Genomic DNA, 12,495 nt, shown 5'->3' with positions numbered 1-12,495 from the left:
GGAATCTTTTTGGTACAATGTGGCAACAGTCAGAGGTCAGAGACATCACCACTGAGGTGAACTCCACTTGGTGTCTTTCAGATCTCAAATGCTAAGCCCTGGACTCCCTCAGGCTCTAACACAGACACAGGTTGTGAGAACCACCTGCGCCGAGCCAGCCTCTTCCATCAGTCAAAAGCTGTGAGAAGCGTATCCATTGCCACAAAGGTCAGGGCTCCTGCCAGCCACCAGTCAGGTAGGGGCCAGAGAGATTTGTCTGTGCCCGACATCAGCTCTGACAGATGGTGGCATCCTGCACCAGCTCTGCTGAAGATGGATTGTCATGTGAGAAATAAGCCAAAGTAAACGCTAATGATCAGAACAATTAGCAAGCTGATCTGATTGGTTTTTATATGGTCTAAGTAGATTTTTGATGGGTAAGAAAGCATATCCTTTGTAGGCCACTGCCTCAGCTATGCCTGTAACCTATGGGGAAGAATTACTGTTCAGTTGTGTTTATGTGCAACAAGTGATTGATCTCAGTTTAGTCTGTGTTTCACATCCAAACCTCAGCAAGGATACCAAGACGTGACAAGCTGTGCTGACCATCTGTCAGCTTCAGTTGATTTGCCTTGTGCAGGTACACAAGGCCAGGATGAGTTTAGGAGAACTGGACACCCAAATCCTACTGAAATATTGCCAGAATCTTTCCCCATTCTGGCAAGGGGTGTAACTGATCCACCTTAGTTTTTCTAACTTTTTTTACTAAAAAATGGCTAACTTTTGATTTACAATGCTATAATTTATTTTGGCTAGCTATTAGCAACTCATACATTGCAAAATGCTTTTAAACTCTGCTCCGCTCGCACTGTTTATAACAAAGCTCTCCCTGCCTTTGACAGAGGGGACTCCACTCGAGATGCTGCCAAAAGGCAACGCAAGTGCCACCCAGCACAGCAATGCTGATCATGTCAAAGGACAAGACCTCCAGAAACAAGTCAAGGGTGAGTGCATGAAATACCAGGTTGGCTGGCTCAGGAGGCACTGTGATACTCTTCAGCACTTGCTCTGTTGCAATCTGAACCAAAAGAGCTGTAAATGCAACACAAATGGTCCAGTTGGGAAAGCAGTCACATGAGCAGAGGTTTTGCGGCCAAGTTTTAAGCCTTTTTTCTTTGCAACAGATGACACGGGCAATGTTCCAGAAGGAACATCTCCCTCTTAGCCAAAAATAGCCTCCTAGGAAGAGGAAATAACATTTTCAGAGGTGCTAATAATCCCAGTCTAATCCATATGTAAAAGACAAAATTTAATCTCAGCTAGCCACATGTCAACATAACTGCTTCCAAGGCGTCACCTTGGGATCTTCTTCAGGCAGCAATGTGCAGATCCCAGTGCCTTTGCCAAACTCGGCCCTCCACAGCCTGTGGCAATCTGTCTCTTCCCCATTTCAACTGGAAATGAGACTCAAATTGAAGTATGAGAAACTTGACTAAGTTCTTCATCTTCTCTCGCTTGCAGGGCCTGCAGATGGTGCCAGCAGGCGGCAAAAGCCGCAGCCAGTCGCCCGCCTGGGGAGCCAGCCCAAGACTAAATACAAGTCACCCAGGGAGCAGGAACTCTTTGTGGCCCCAAGGGATTGCAATTTCAAGACTGCTGGAAGTCAAGGAAGTGGATGCAGGAGAAATGTGCCTTAAAATGTATTTTGGCCTCTGTGTCGCGATGCTGAAAAGCAGAGGGGAGGTGAGCAGGGAGGAGAAGAACCTTATATGCTGTATATGCTGTAGAATACTTTTTCTCTATCCCTACTTCAAGTCTGTCCTCTGTACTGTGTGCTCTAGCTGTTAGCTTGAGTTTAAGACAAGTAGGGTGTTAAGAGAGCCCAAGAGAGGAAGAAAACCTCATTTTCCCAGCACTGTTTGCCTCCCAGAAGATTTCAGCATTGAGACCAAGCTGCCTTTTTTTCCCAGGGCAAAGGTATGGCTGCCACCCCTGCATCCCAAAGGCTCCCTGACTATTAAAAACAAATGTAAATGCCTGAGGAATAGTTTGCCCATTCTTCCCTGCTGTCCCTGTGTGTTGCTGTGAAGCTGTGAGGTGTGATGCACGCCTGGAATGCTGTTTGGGTGAGCAGATGTTTGGCTGTGAGATTGCTCTAAGCTCTCGTGTATCTGCAGAGCATTTCAGACCTGGCTGCGGTCAGAGAGGCAGTGTGGTGATAAGTGAAGACCCTGATAACAGCTACTAGCCTGGAGGTAAACTATGGGAATGTGCTTTTCTTTTTGGAACAAAAGTCTCCAGGCAGCAGCCTATTCCATAAGGGACTTATTAAATATAATGCAAATAAAATGGTTCTGGTCATTGCACTGAATGGTGACTCTGTGCTCCATACGGGAGTGTCTTCCCTCCTATAAGTATCGAAGGTGACAATCTCAGGTGGGTTTGTGCTTTTTCTCAAATGGAGGAAGAGCCTTTTTTTACAGCTGTAGCACTTGCAAAGAACATCCTCCATGCTCTTTCTGACCGGGCGACATTGTGCATGCTCCCTTTTCCTCCATGAGCCTTGCTTTGCTGTGGGGAAGATGAGGGATAGTTCACTCCAGGGATGAGGAAGCTTAATTACTTGCATTTATTAATGTCTTAAACCCCTGAGGTGGGGATGCAATGCAGGTGTGTGAGCAGGTGCAGCAAGCAGCCCATTTTCCTTATGAAACAGAAAGAAGAAGTGTGATAGTGAACTAGGTCAGGAACACTTCTTCCCAGGGCTGATTCTTCTGGATAAACAAAGATATAAAGAAAAAAAGAGCACACAGATAAAATAAGCAGAGTGTGTATAAAATAAACCTGTGCCAGCAGTTCCTGAGCCAAGCCCGGAACTACGCGTCCCCCCACGACGCGCAAGCACTCGAAGGACCAGAAGGCTGAACAAACCCAGCTCTCAGAGAGACGCTCCAAGACCCCTCACCCCCTTTGTCGGACCCTCTCCTTGTGCTGAGAAAGCACAAGAAAACACTTTGATTTTTTTTTTTTTTTCCCGTGCGGCGGCGCTCGCAGAGGGTCCGGCAGCGCCTCCCCAGCGCGGGGGGCCCCGAGGGGCGTCCCCGGGTGTCCCGCTCCCTCCGTGTCCTGCTCCCTCCGTGTCCCGCACCGCGGGGCCCGGACCGCCCCTGGCGGGTGGAGCGGCGCCTGCGCGGCCCCGCGGGGAGCCCCCGCGCCGGCGTCTCGCGAGAGGCGGCGGCGCCGGGACCGGGACGGGCGGAGCAGGAGCGGGAGGAGGAGGAGGAAGAGGAGGAGGAGGAGGAGGGAGGCGAAGGCTCCCCGGCGGGAGGTGAGCGCGGGGCCGCGGCCGCTCGGTGCCTGCGGGGCCGGGCGGGGCGCGGTGAGGCGGTGCCGCCCCGGGGCCGGGCCAGCCCCGGTTATGAGGCGCAGTGCTGTGTCCCCCCCTCCCCGTCCCTGCGCTCTGCCCGGTGCCAGGTAGGGCTCGGCTCCGGCGGGACACGGGGCATCGTGCGCGGGGCTCTGCGGAGCGGCTCCGCTTCTCCTTCACCTTCCCCGCGGTGCCGCCGGGATGGACATTCCCCGGCGAGCAGGGGGGGCTCAGCCGGGGGAAAAGGGGGCGCAGGGGGGACCTTGTCGCTCCCTGCCTGGGAGGAGGCTGTGGGCAGGTGGGCGTCGGTCTTTTCTCCCGGGTGACAAGAGGTAGAACGAGATGGAGCGGCCTCAAGCTGAGGCAGGGAAGGAGCTGCCCGGGGAGCTGGTGGTGACACCGTCCCCTTGGAGGCAGACGTGGATGTGGCGCTGAGGGTCGCGGTTTGGTGGCGGGGCTGACAGTGTTTGGCGAATGGGTTGGTCTCGATGATCTTACAGGTCTTTTCCAGCCTTAATGATTCTGGTGCTGGGCCTGAGGCTGGAAGCAGCAGCTCTGCCCGGTGCTCTGCAGCCGGTGCCGCTGGGCTCGGCAGCGACCGAGAGCCATCCCGGGAATCGGCCGCCTCCCGAGCGCAGAGCCCGGCTTTCAGCGCTGCTCCAAGAGATCCGGCGGAAAACGCCGCTAATCCCGCCTGAACTCCACGCGCAAAACTTCACCGCCGAGCTCAGGCTGGAAACTGTGCCTGAATCAGGTGTTTGCGAGGCGGTCGCAGGCAGTGCGGGTGTCGGGGGCTGGTTTCTGGCCCCCCTGTTGGCACACAACGAGTATCCCGGCGTGTTGCTGGCCCGGGCTGCAGCACCGGGGCTGCCGGAGGCGCTTCCTGCGTTTGTAAGGGCGGGGAAGATGCGTGTGCTGGAAGTTTGTGATAAAAGTAGTGGATACGCAGGACATGCTGTGTTTTGGGAGTTTCCTTCTGGAAATTTTAGACACACTGTTATTGTGACAGCTTCCAAGTATGGACATTAAAAAAGAGGCAACTGGCACTGCTAAGCCTGTACAAACCAGGCTTTTTTGGCAGCAATGGGCAGCAATCTACAGCTACCATGACTGTAGATTAGAATGTTCGGGGTCCAGGGTATATGTGCTAAACTGGGGTGAAACATGCAATACAATTCCTATTTTTTGCTTATGCTGTGCAGTAATACTAATGTAACCACGGGTTAAAACCGCCCTGCTCTGCAAAGAGTGCCAGACTTTTGGGAAGCTGGGGAGAAGCAATGAGGTGAGTGATGGCCAAGCATATGAAATTTGCTTCTTGGTATAGTCTGTCTGCTTTGGTTGGTGGTAGCTTGTTCTCCTGCACCTTTAGGAGATTAACTTCGTTCCGTGTCTCTAGAGGCTGATGATTCCCTAAGTGCAACTGGTGCCAGGTGTGTGCAATGGTATGTGGGTACAGAAGGCTGCACAGGTCCAGTGATTGCTGGTAAATTCAGGTGCTCCAAGGGAAAATATCCATTTGAATTTTTTTTTTTGGGGGGGGGATTGTATGTTTTTAAAAGTTCTTATTCCACTTCTTTCTGTCTTCAGAAGGAGGTAAAGCCCAAGCAAGCTACCTGAAATCCCATATCTTCACCTGCTAGGACGAGTGGGTGCTGGAGGAGGTGAGCTGGTACTTAGTGCCTGACCTGTGCCATGTGCTTCCCTGGGGGGAAGCTGTGGGAGAGGGACAGGCCTGGGGAAATACAAAGAGATGAGATCTGCACCCAAGCCTTTGGAGGCACATTCATTTCAAAACCATGCCTGTTCACAGAGAGGGGTTATTGCCCCTTGTCTCTGGTGCATGGCTTTGTATAAGCTGCTTTATTTTCTGTAGGCCTTACTGCTCCTGCAAGTGAGATGGAGTTACTTCCTTTTGCGGTGAGGCTGTGAAAGAATGTAGTCTTTGCACAAAGCCAAGAAGAGAGGAAAAAAGAGACACAAATTACTTAAGCTGTTATCTACTCTGAGAATAAACAGTTACAATCGGGCTGTAAAGTGGAAATAAGGTTTCCAAATCCCCGAGGAGTTGCATCAGCAATAGCTTTTGCAATAAGTGCTGGGGACACATCCCTCCTTTCTGGTGTTAAATGAAAGTTTGAGAGGTGATTGTTTGAAACGGCAGCTTGTGATAGGAGAGAATGGGAACAGTGACCTCAGAGTCTGGCTCGAGCTCGGGAGAAGACTCTTTGGTTCATAGCCAGGCCAGGTTCAGGTTGGAGCTGGTCATGGGCTGGCTGCTCAGGGGACTCTGTAGGATGATTATAGCACTTGGTCCACTTCCCAGTTTGCCAGCGTCGTGTCACAGAGGCAGCTTTGTGTGGATCCGGGTGCACGTTCCTGTTGGCTGGTGACTTTGGGTTGAACTTGAATGTAAATTCTTGGCTCTTTCTGGAGACTTCTCCTTTTGATTCTGGCAAGGGGAAGACAGAGACATGTTCCCTCTTATGTGCACAGAGACCTGTAATTTGTCCTTTCAGTTTGGCGTCCTTTATGAAGTGCTCAGGAAGAGGATGTATCGTAGTCAATAGAGTAACTCTGTTTTCTACAGTGTTTTCCTCCCGAGGGGGAGTTAAGCTGTCTTACTGCTCTTTTCCAGGGCTCCTCTCTGGCACTGGTAGAGTTAATAGAAGTGGAGCCCTTTGCTGCTCACTGCTGTGTGTCTTGGAAAAGCCAAACTCTCTGGCAGGCCTGTGTGCATGTCCTGGAAAGCAGGCTAGAGCCCTTGGGGTGCTCTCAGTAAAGCTGCATTATGATGGTGGCTTTGAGGAAGAGCCCTCCTTCCCTTTGCCCCAGGAACGTGTGTGCCACACACAGTGTCCCGTTTGCTCCTGTCACTGCTGCCGAGAGGGCAATCTGTCCACGCCTGGGCTGGGACAGCTTTGCAGGAATGCCAGCAGGCTGCTGTGCTGCCCGGGGCTGTGGAACCTGCTGGGTGTAGGGATAGCAGAAAAGGATGCTCCGTGCAGCTTTCCAGGCTTGCTGCATTCCAGCCAGCCTAGAGGTCTCAAGCAGCGTTGGAAACACAGCGTGCTGGGATTATGTGCGCAGTGGGCACCCTATTCATCCAGAGTGGGAAGCAGTCCCTGCCCTGAGCAGCTAAACGGGCTCGAAAGCAAGAACAGATTTGGGCAAAACGCAAACCCAGGAGTGTGCCAAGCAGAAGGCTTGGCAGTGTCCCTCCATTATCTTCTGCTGCTGGACGGAGATGCTTGGCTTGAAGTGCTGACGCACATATGTAATTTGGCCCTTCTTTAGCTCCATGCTCATCTCTCTGGGTGTTTCTTCTTAGGTCTGCTCCATCCTCAGTCTTGACTAGCTAAACGTAGAGAATTACTGCTGAGTAATACCTGCTTCTTGCTCTGCAGACTGTAAAACGTTATGTCTGCAGTTCCTCCAGCTCCTCTTCACAGGCAGAGTAAGAGCCTGGTTCCAGAAAAGGCACTTTTTGGTGTTGCAGTGCAAAGCTATGTGTTAGGCCATGGCTCTGCTGAAATTCTGGCTCTCCCTAGTTCCAGATTGTAAATAAATACACCAGGGTGGAGAAACCCTAAGCCTTCAGATCTGTGTTTTCTGTCTTTTGGGACAAGCTGACCTAATGCTTCAACATGCAACAATATCTGGTATTGTTCCTGTTTGTAACTAAATTCTTGTCTAATATTTCAAACCTGGACTTTGGTTGTTAAAATCTGGCACCCCTGAGACACAAGCACAGCCACGCAGGGGGCTCCTTACCAGGTCATTTGCTGCAAGGCTGGGCTGAGCACCTTTTCCTTGGGAACGACAGAGCTCAGCACTTCTGCATATCTGAACTCGGGTTCTTCTGTATCTCTCTGCAGGGTGGGGTTGGTGCTGTTTAGGGGTGATGTGAGTTGGCTGGGGAGCAACCTCTGTGTTTTGGAGACCCAGCCTTCATTTTGAAAAGTTTTTCAGGGCAGCTTGTCCCGAAGTGGCTTTGTTTTTCAGAGCTGCTGTTTGCAGGGTTTGTTCTGAAGTCATTGGAAAGATTTGGGATGGCTGCAGAAAGGGCAGTTCTTGTTTTCTATCTGTAGGTGCTGTTCTGTATTTACAATCAGGGCCTGGACTGTGCTTGGAGGGGAGGAGGACATTGGAGTGATTACTTTTAGCTCCTCACTTTGCTATGTTGTTCTTCCCTGGCTGGAGGCACTGGCTCCTTGATGGCTGAGGGCGAGAACAAGGCTGGTTTGCCAGCCTGCCTCTGCATGCAGCCTTGGACCACAAAACATGCAGCAGGGTGGGGAGATGGATCTCCCTTGAGCATCTTGCTGGTGGAAAGGGGCTGGGAGACATGTGGAAAGCAAGGTAGCAGTGAAAAGATGGGACTGGTTGAAGTAAAAAACCCGAACCTGCTGCACCCTCTAGAACAGATGATCTGAGGTGCCCTTTTAACAGTGATTTCATGCCTGTCTTTGGTGATCAAGAGTTTAGTGATGAGTGTGATAGAAATATAAATTACGTTAAATGAGGAAAAGAGGTCCCGAGTCAAGTGTCTGAACACAAACACAGATTTACCAGAGCATCCTTAATCTCAGAAATCCTTCAGTTAGAAGTAATTACTCCTTTAGATTTTTATTGATGAGTGGCTCTTATCAGGGCTGTGTCCCTTTGGGGGTTTTTGTAAGAAAACTCTTTGTGTAATCTCTGTTCCTGACAAAATGAAGTAGCTATCAAGAAAGGTTGTGGAGGGAACATCTACTGGGTGCCTTCACACTTATCTACACAGAGTAGATAAGATGGTGTGTTCAGGTCAGTGATGTTCTCTCAGCAGGGACTTGCTTTAGGCACTGAGGCAGTGGCATCTTCAGCCCTGTGTTTATAACTCCAATAAAGAATTTGTTTTCTGCACAGAGCACCTTCACGGGGAGATAAGACCACATTGTGATATCACAATTTAAAATCATGGATTAAGCCTTCTTTTTTCTTGTGTGTTAGATATGTGTAAAATTCAAGGGGGTGGTTGGCTCTGCATATTTCCTGTATACGGTTGTATATTTTAATACTCTCAAACTTGCTTCTGTGAGCTCTAGGCCTGAAATCATTGTATTTTATTTATTTTTTTAAATTAAAACAGAGCTTTTCTTGAAATCATGTGATTCCAGAAGCTTGAGATTGATAAAAAACCACGATTGCTATGAAACTGATAAAATTGCAACACATTGTGCCTCCTTTTGGCCAGTCAGCTCTTCTCCACAGGGTCTCTCTGGGTACTCTCAGAGTTCTCCCTGTGTGAAAATGGGCATGGCTGGCCCCACAACAAGTCTTGATTGTGCCAGGTCGTTCTCTTCAAACCAGAGGGATTAAGGGCTCAACTGACTTTTTTTTTCTCATGCCTTTCCAGGATCCTGCTCTGCAGCACAATGCTGGATCCCAAGCCTCACTCTGTGAGTCAGAGGTGAATCCAGGTGAAAGTCAGCTACCACAGTAGGTGTCAGGATGACCAAAGCACGGCTCCTCCGTCTCTCTGTGGTGCTGGTCTCCATCTTCATGATCCTCCTGATCATTGTGTACTGGGACAACGTGGGGACGGCTCACTTCTACCTGCACACGTCCTTCTCCAGGCCTCGTTCCCCAGGAGCCATCCCTGGTATCACGGCAGGTGAAGACTGGGAAGCCTTGCCAGATGTAGATGAATTTTTGGCAAAGCTTCTTAGTTCGAGCCTGAAACAGAACAACTCTACCCCCCGAAAGACAGAGCAGCTCCTTGTCCAGGGCTCCAACAAGCCCGTGGTGAGTAATTTGGAGGAGAAGGTGCGGGGCTATGACTGGTCTACGCACAAGGACAGGAACAGCCTGGACCAAGAGAAGCTGCAGCTGGAGAGGCAGAGAACGCTGCGGGAGTTTTGTGCCAATTCCAGCTTCACCTTTCCCACCAAGGAGCGCTCCTTTGATGACATCCCAAACTACGAGCTCAACCACCTGATCGTGGATGACCGCCACGGCATCATCTACTGCTACGTGCCCAAGGTGGCCTGCACCAACTGGAAACGAGTGATGATTGTGCTCAGTGAGAGCCTCCTGGACCAGGGCGTCCCGTACCGGAACCCTCTGGACATCCCCCGGGAACACGTCCACAACACCAGCACCCACCTGACGTTCAACAAATTCTGGCGCCGCTACGGGAAGTTCTCCCGGCACCTCATGAAGATCAAGCTGAAGAAGTACACCAAGTTCCTCTTCGTGCGGGACCCTTTTGTCCGCCTCATCTCCGCCTTCCGCAGCAAATTTGAGCTGGAGAACGAGGAGTTCTACCGGCGTTTCGCCATCCCCATGTTAAAGCTCTACTCCAACCACACCAACCTCCCCACCTCCGTTAGCGAGGCCTTCGGGGCAGGCCTCAAAGTCTCCTTTTCTGACTTCATCCAGTACTTACTGGACCCCAGGACAGAGAAGATGACCCCCTTCAATGAGCACTGGAGGCAGATTTACCGCCTGTGCCACCCGTGCCAGATAGACTATGATTTCATTGGAAAGCTGGAGACGCTGGATGAGGATGCTGCTTATTTATTGCAGCTCCTCAAAGTGGACAGGCTGCTTCGCTTCCCACCCAGCTACAGGAACAGGACTGCCAGCAGCTGGGAAGATAACTGGTTTGCCAAAATCCCACTGGCTTGGAGGCAGCAGCTCTACAAGCTTTACGAAGCAGATTTTGTACTCTTTGGCTACCCCAAGCCAGAAAACTTGCTTAAAGACTAAAAGTGATTGGGCAGTGGGTGTGGGAGGGAACATTGAAATACCAAAAATGTTTAAAGCCTCCTCATTTTTGCTCTTAACTCCCTTCCCCATACAGGTTGCTACAATGGAATATATTTTTTCTACTGCTTCCCCTTCCATTTTTGCAATAATGTCAGAATCCAGGGTATTCCAGCCAGCTGTGCATATGCAAAAAATGCCATTTTTTTGGTTATTGTTGGTCTTCTGTTTTTTAAAATGTCCCCATATTTTGCAATGGGTCGCTGCCCTTGGTCACTCTGCCAACTGTGTCCTTCAGTAGCTTTTTATTAATACTTTTTAAAAATTAATATATTTAAGATATTTAATACAAAGCGTGTGTCGTGGCAAAGGAAGGGAAGGAATAAAAAAAAAAAAACAGTAAAAGAAAACCCCAAGAAATTATGCACCTGCCTCTGTGTGTTGTCTCAGGGCTGCTGTTTTGGAGGTCTGAGGTCTGCAGAGCACTCAGATCTCTCTGGAAGCTGGGATGTTGGTGGTGCCTTCACCAGCCAGGTCTGCTGGTGGTCAGCTCCGAGCTGGCTCAAGGCAGATGGGATGGGTCAGTGCCTGACTCTGGCAAACAGTCCTGGAAGAGCGCCAGGGCTCCGGTGACGTGTGCTGCTCACAGCTGGTGAGCCTGACGCCAGGGTCACGGGAAGGAAATGGCGTTGGGAGCAGTGACACCAAGCCTGTGAGGTGCTTCAGGACGTGCAGGTGGCCAACACAGCACCTCTGCACTGCCTCACCTTTTGGGAAAGCAGTGTGGGACTCTACTGTCCAAAAAGCTGAGGTTCAGCCCTTGTATACCTCCACACTAGTGTGGAGCATCTCCCTTGACATGTCCTGTTGCAGGATGGTGCCTGACGTTTTTGGGGGTTGTGACCAGCCAGGAGGGGCAGAGTGTGCTCTTGGATGGCCCAGCTGTCCTGGTCACTGCTGTGTGCACTGCAGGTCCCTTGAGAGCTCTGCTGTGTCCTCATTCCTGTGCATGCTTTAAGGGAATGTGGCAGGGATGCAGATGCTTATCCCTGGAAGAAGATCCAAAAGGTTTCTTTCAATAAGCAGATGTCAAGGTGAGCTCCAAGTTCGTTTGTTTTCAGCGTGCCAGCTCTCGCTCGTGACACTGCATCCTCATCCACCGCCTTTCTGCTGATTCCGAGTGACTGGTGCAGATTTGATCATCTGCCTTGCTGGGACCTGCTGCAGGAGTGATGGTTCCCACTGTGCCAGGAGCATGTGGGCTGCTTCCCAAAGGAAATTAATGCCTTTAGAGAGACTTTTTGTGTCTCATCAGCTGAATCTGCTTCTCTTTTTCTTTCTGAATTGCTCTGCAAAAACTGTCTACTTAGCACATTAGGCAGGCAACTCTCTCAGAGCTGAAATGCTTAATTATTTCCCTGCACTGTGGATGGTACTGGTGATTAAGGTCCATGGTCAGGCCTTGGGAGGCAACCCTGTGTTTTGGGCAGACTTCTTTATATTGGCCTTTTACTCAGTTCCTCTCCAAGGCCATGAGTGGGCATGACTTTTTCTGTCTCTCCTTGCTTCCCCAATTTCTGTACACGTACATCTTTTTGGCACTGCATGCTCTTCTAACAAATATGCTGCATCAAGCTTTTTAACCTGTAAATGAAAGGTAATTGCTAGTAGTTCCACTTGAAACAAAGGGTTTGTTTCTCATTGTATTCACACTGCTCTCCTGTAATTTCTGCAGAGACATTTGCAGTTTAAATGAGCCTGAAGCCATTATCAGGGTCTTGGTGCCTAGCTCCTCACAGCTTGGGAAAAAAGGAAGTGCCTGTTTCTGAGTCATTATTTAAAACTAATAATAGAAAAGTGTTGATCTATTCAATTTTTTTCCCAGTTACCAGCTAATTGCTGCAAAACAGAAAGATGTAGAGAATCTCGTCTCCTGTAATGAGTAATCCCAGGAGTGTCTTGACTCCTGCTACATTTACATTTCTTCAGGGTGGGTTCATCTTACTCTTCAAAGATAAAGCGTGGATGTTTTCATCTCTTGTCTTTTCAGAGTGTTTATTTTTTCCTCTTTTAATTTCCATGTAATTGATGTTTAGTATGAGTAGACGTGGGTGGCTGGGACCGTGGCGCAGATGCTGCGCAAACTTCCTCCCAGCTGCTTCCCCTGCACCTCTTCATCTGGTCCTGTCTCTTCCTGCCCCTCCGACCAGGGCTTGGCTGCTGTACCCTGGTGACACTGCAAACCAGCTGCTGCCTCCTCAGCCACAGTTGTCCTGTGATTCATGGCCATGGCTCGTCCCAGGCAAGAGCCCAGGAGCATCTTTTCAAGGCCTGGCTGTCGGTCATCCAGGGCAGAGGAGGAATGGGCTGCAGAGTGTTACCATCATTTTTGGCAGCAA

General features: G+C 50.2%; 1 protein-coding gene and 1 long non-coding RNA gene across 4 annotated transcripts; both read left to right on the top strand.

The window, feature by feature from the left end:
• The first annotated feature begins 7 nt into the window (after positions 1–7).
• On the top strand, positions 8–2,454 carry LOC108496697. Its single transcript, XR_001874548.1, has 3 exons — positions 8–235; positions 882–983; positions 1,501–2,454. It is a non-coding gene; the product is annotated as an uncharacterized LOC108496697 (long non-coding RNA).
• A 773-nt stretch (positions 2,455–3,227) lies between these two features.
• Positions 3,228–10,519, top strand: CHST12 (carbohydrate sulfotransferase 12). Of its 3 annotated transcripts, none has more exons than XM_017813647.1 (2): positions 3,228–3,307; positions 8,745–10,519. In XM_017813647.1, exon 2 carries the CDS (start codon positions 8,840–8,842, stop codon positions 10,097–10,099), a length of 1,260 nt encoding a protein of 419 aa, XP_017669136.1. In that variant the 5' UTR covers positions 3,228–3,307; positions 8,745–8,839; the 3' UTR covers positions 10,100–10,519. The 3 variants fall into 3 exon arrangements, with proteins under 3 accessions (XP_017669136.1, XP_017669137.1, XP_017669138.1); XM_017813648.1 differs by lacking the exon at positions 3,228–3,307 and adding an exon at positions 3,357–3,453; XM_017813649.1 differs by lacking the exon at positions 3,228–3,307 and adding an exon at positions 4,383–5,010.
• Positions 10,520–12,495: the final 1,976 nt, after the last annotated feature.

The sequence above is a fragment of the Lepidothrix coronata genome, unplaced genomic scaffold (assembly GCF_001604755.1).
Source record: "Lepidothrix coronata isolate B3197 unplaced genomic scaffold, Lepidothrix_coronata-1.0 Scaffold41, whole genome shotgun sequence".
Lineage (NCBI taxonomy): Eukaryota > Metazoa > Chordata > Aves > Passeriformes > Pipridae > Lepidothrix > Lepidothrix coronata.
This window is presented reverse-complemented; position numbering and strand designations above follow the sequence as displayed.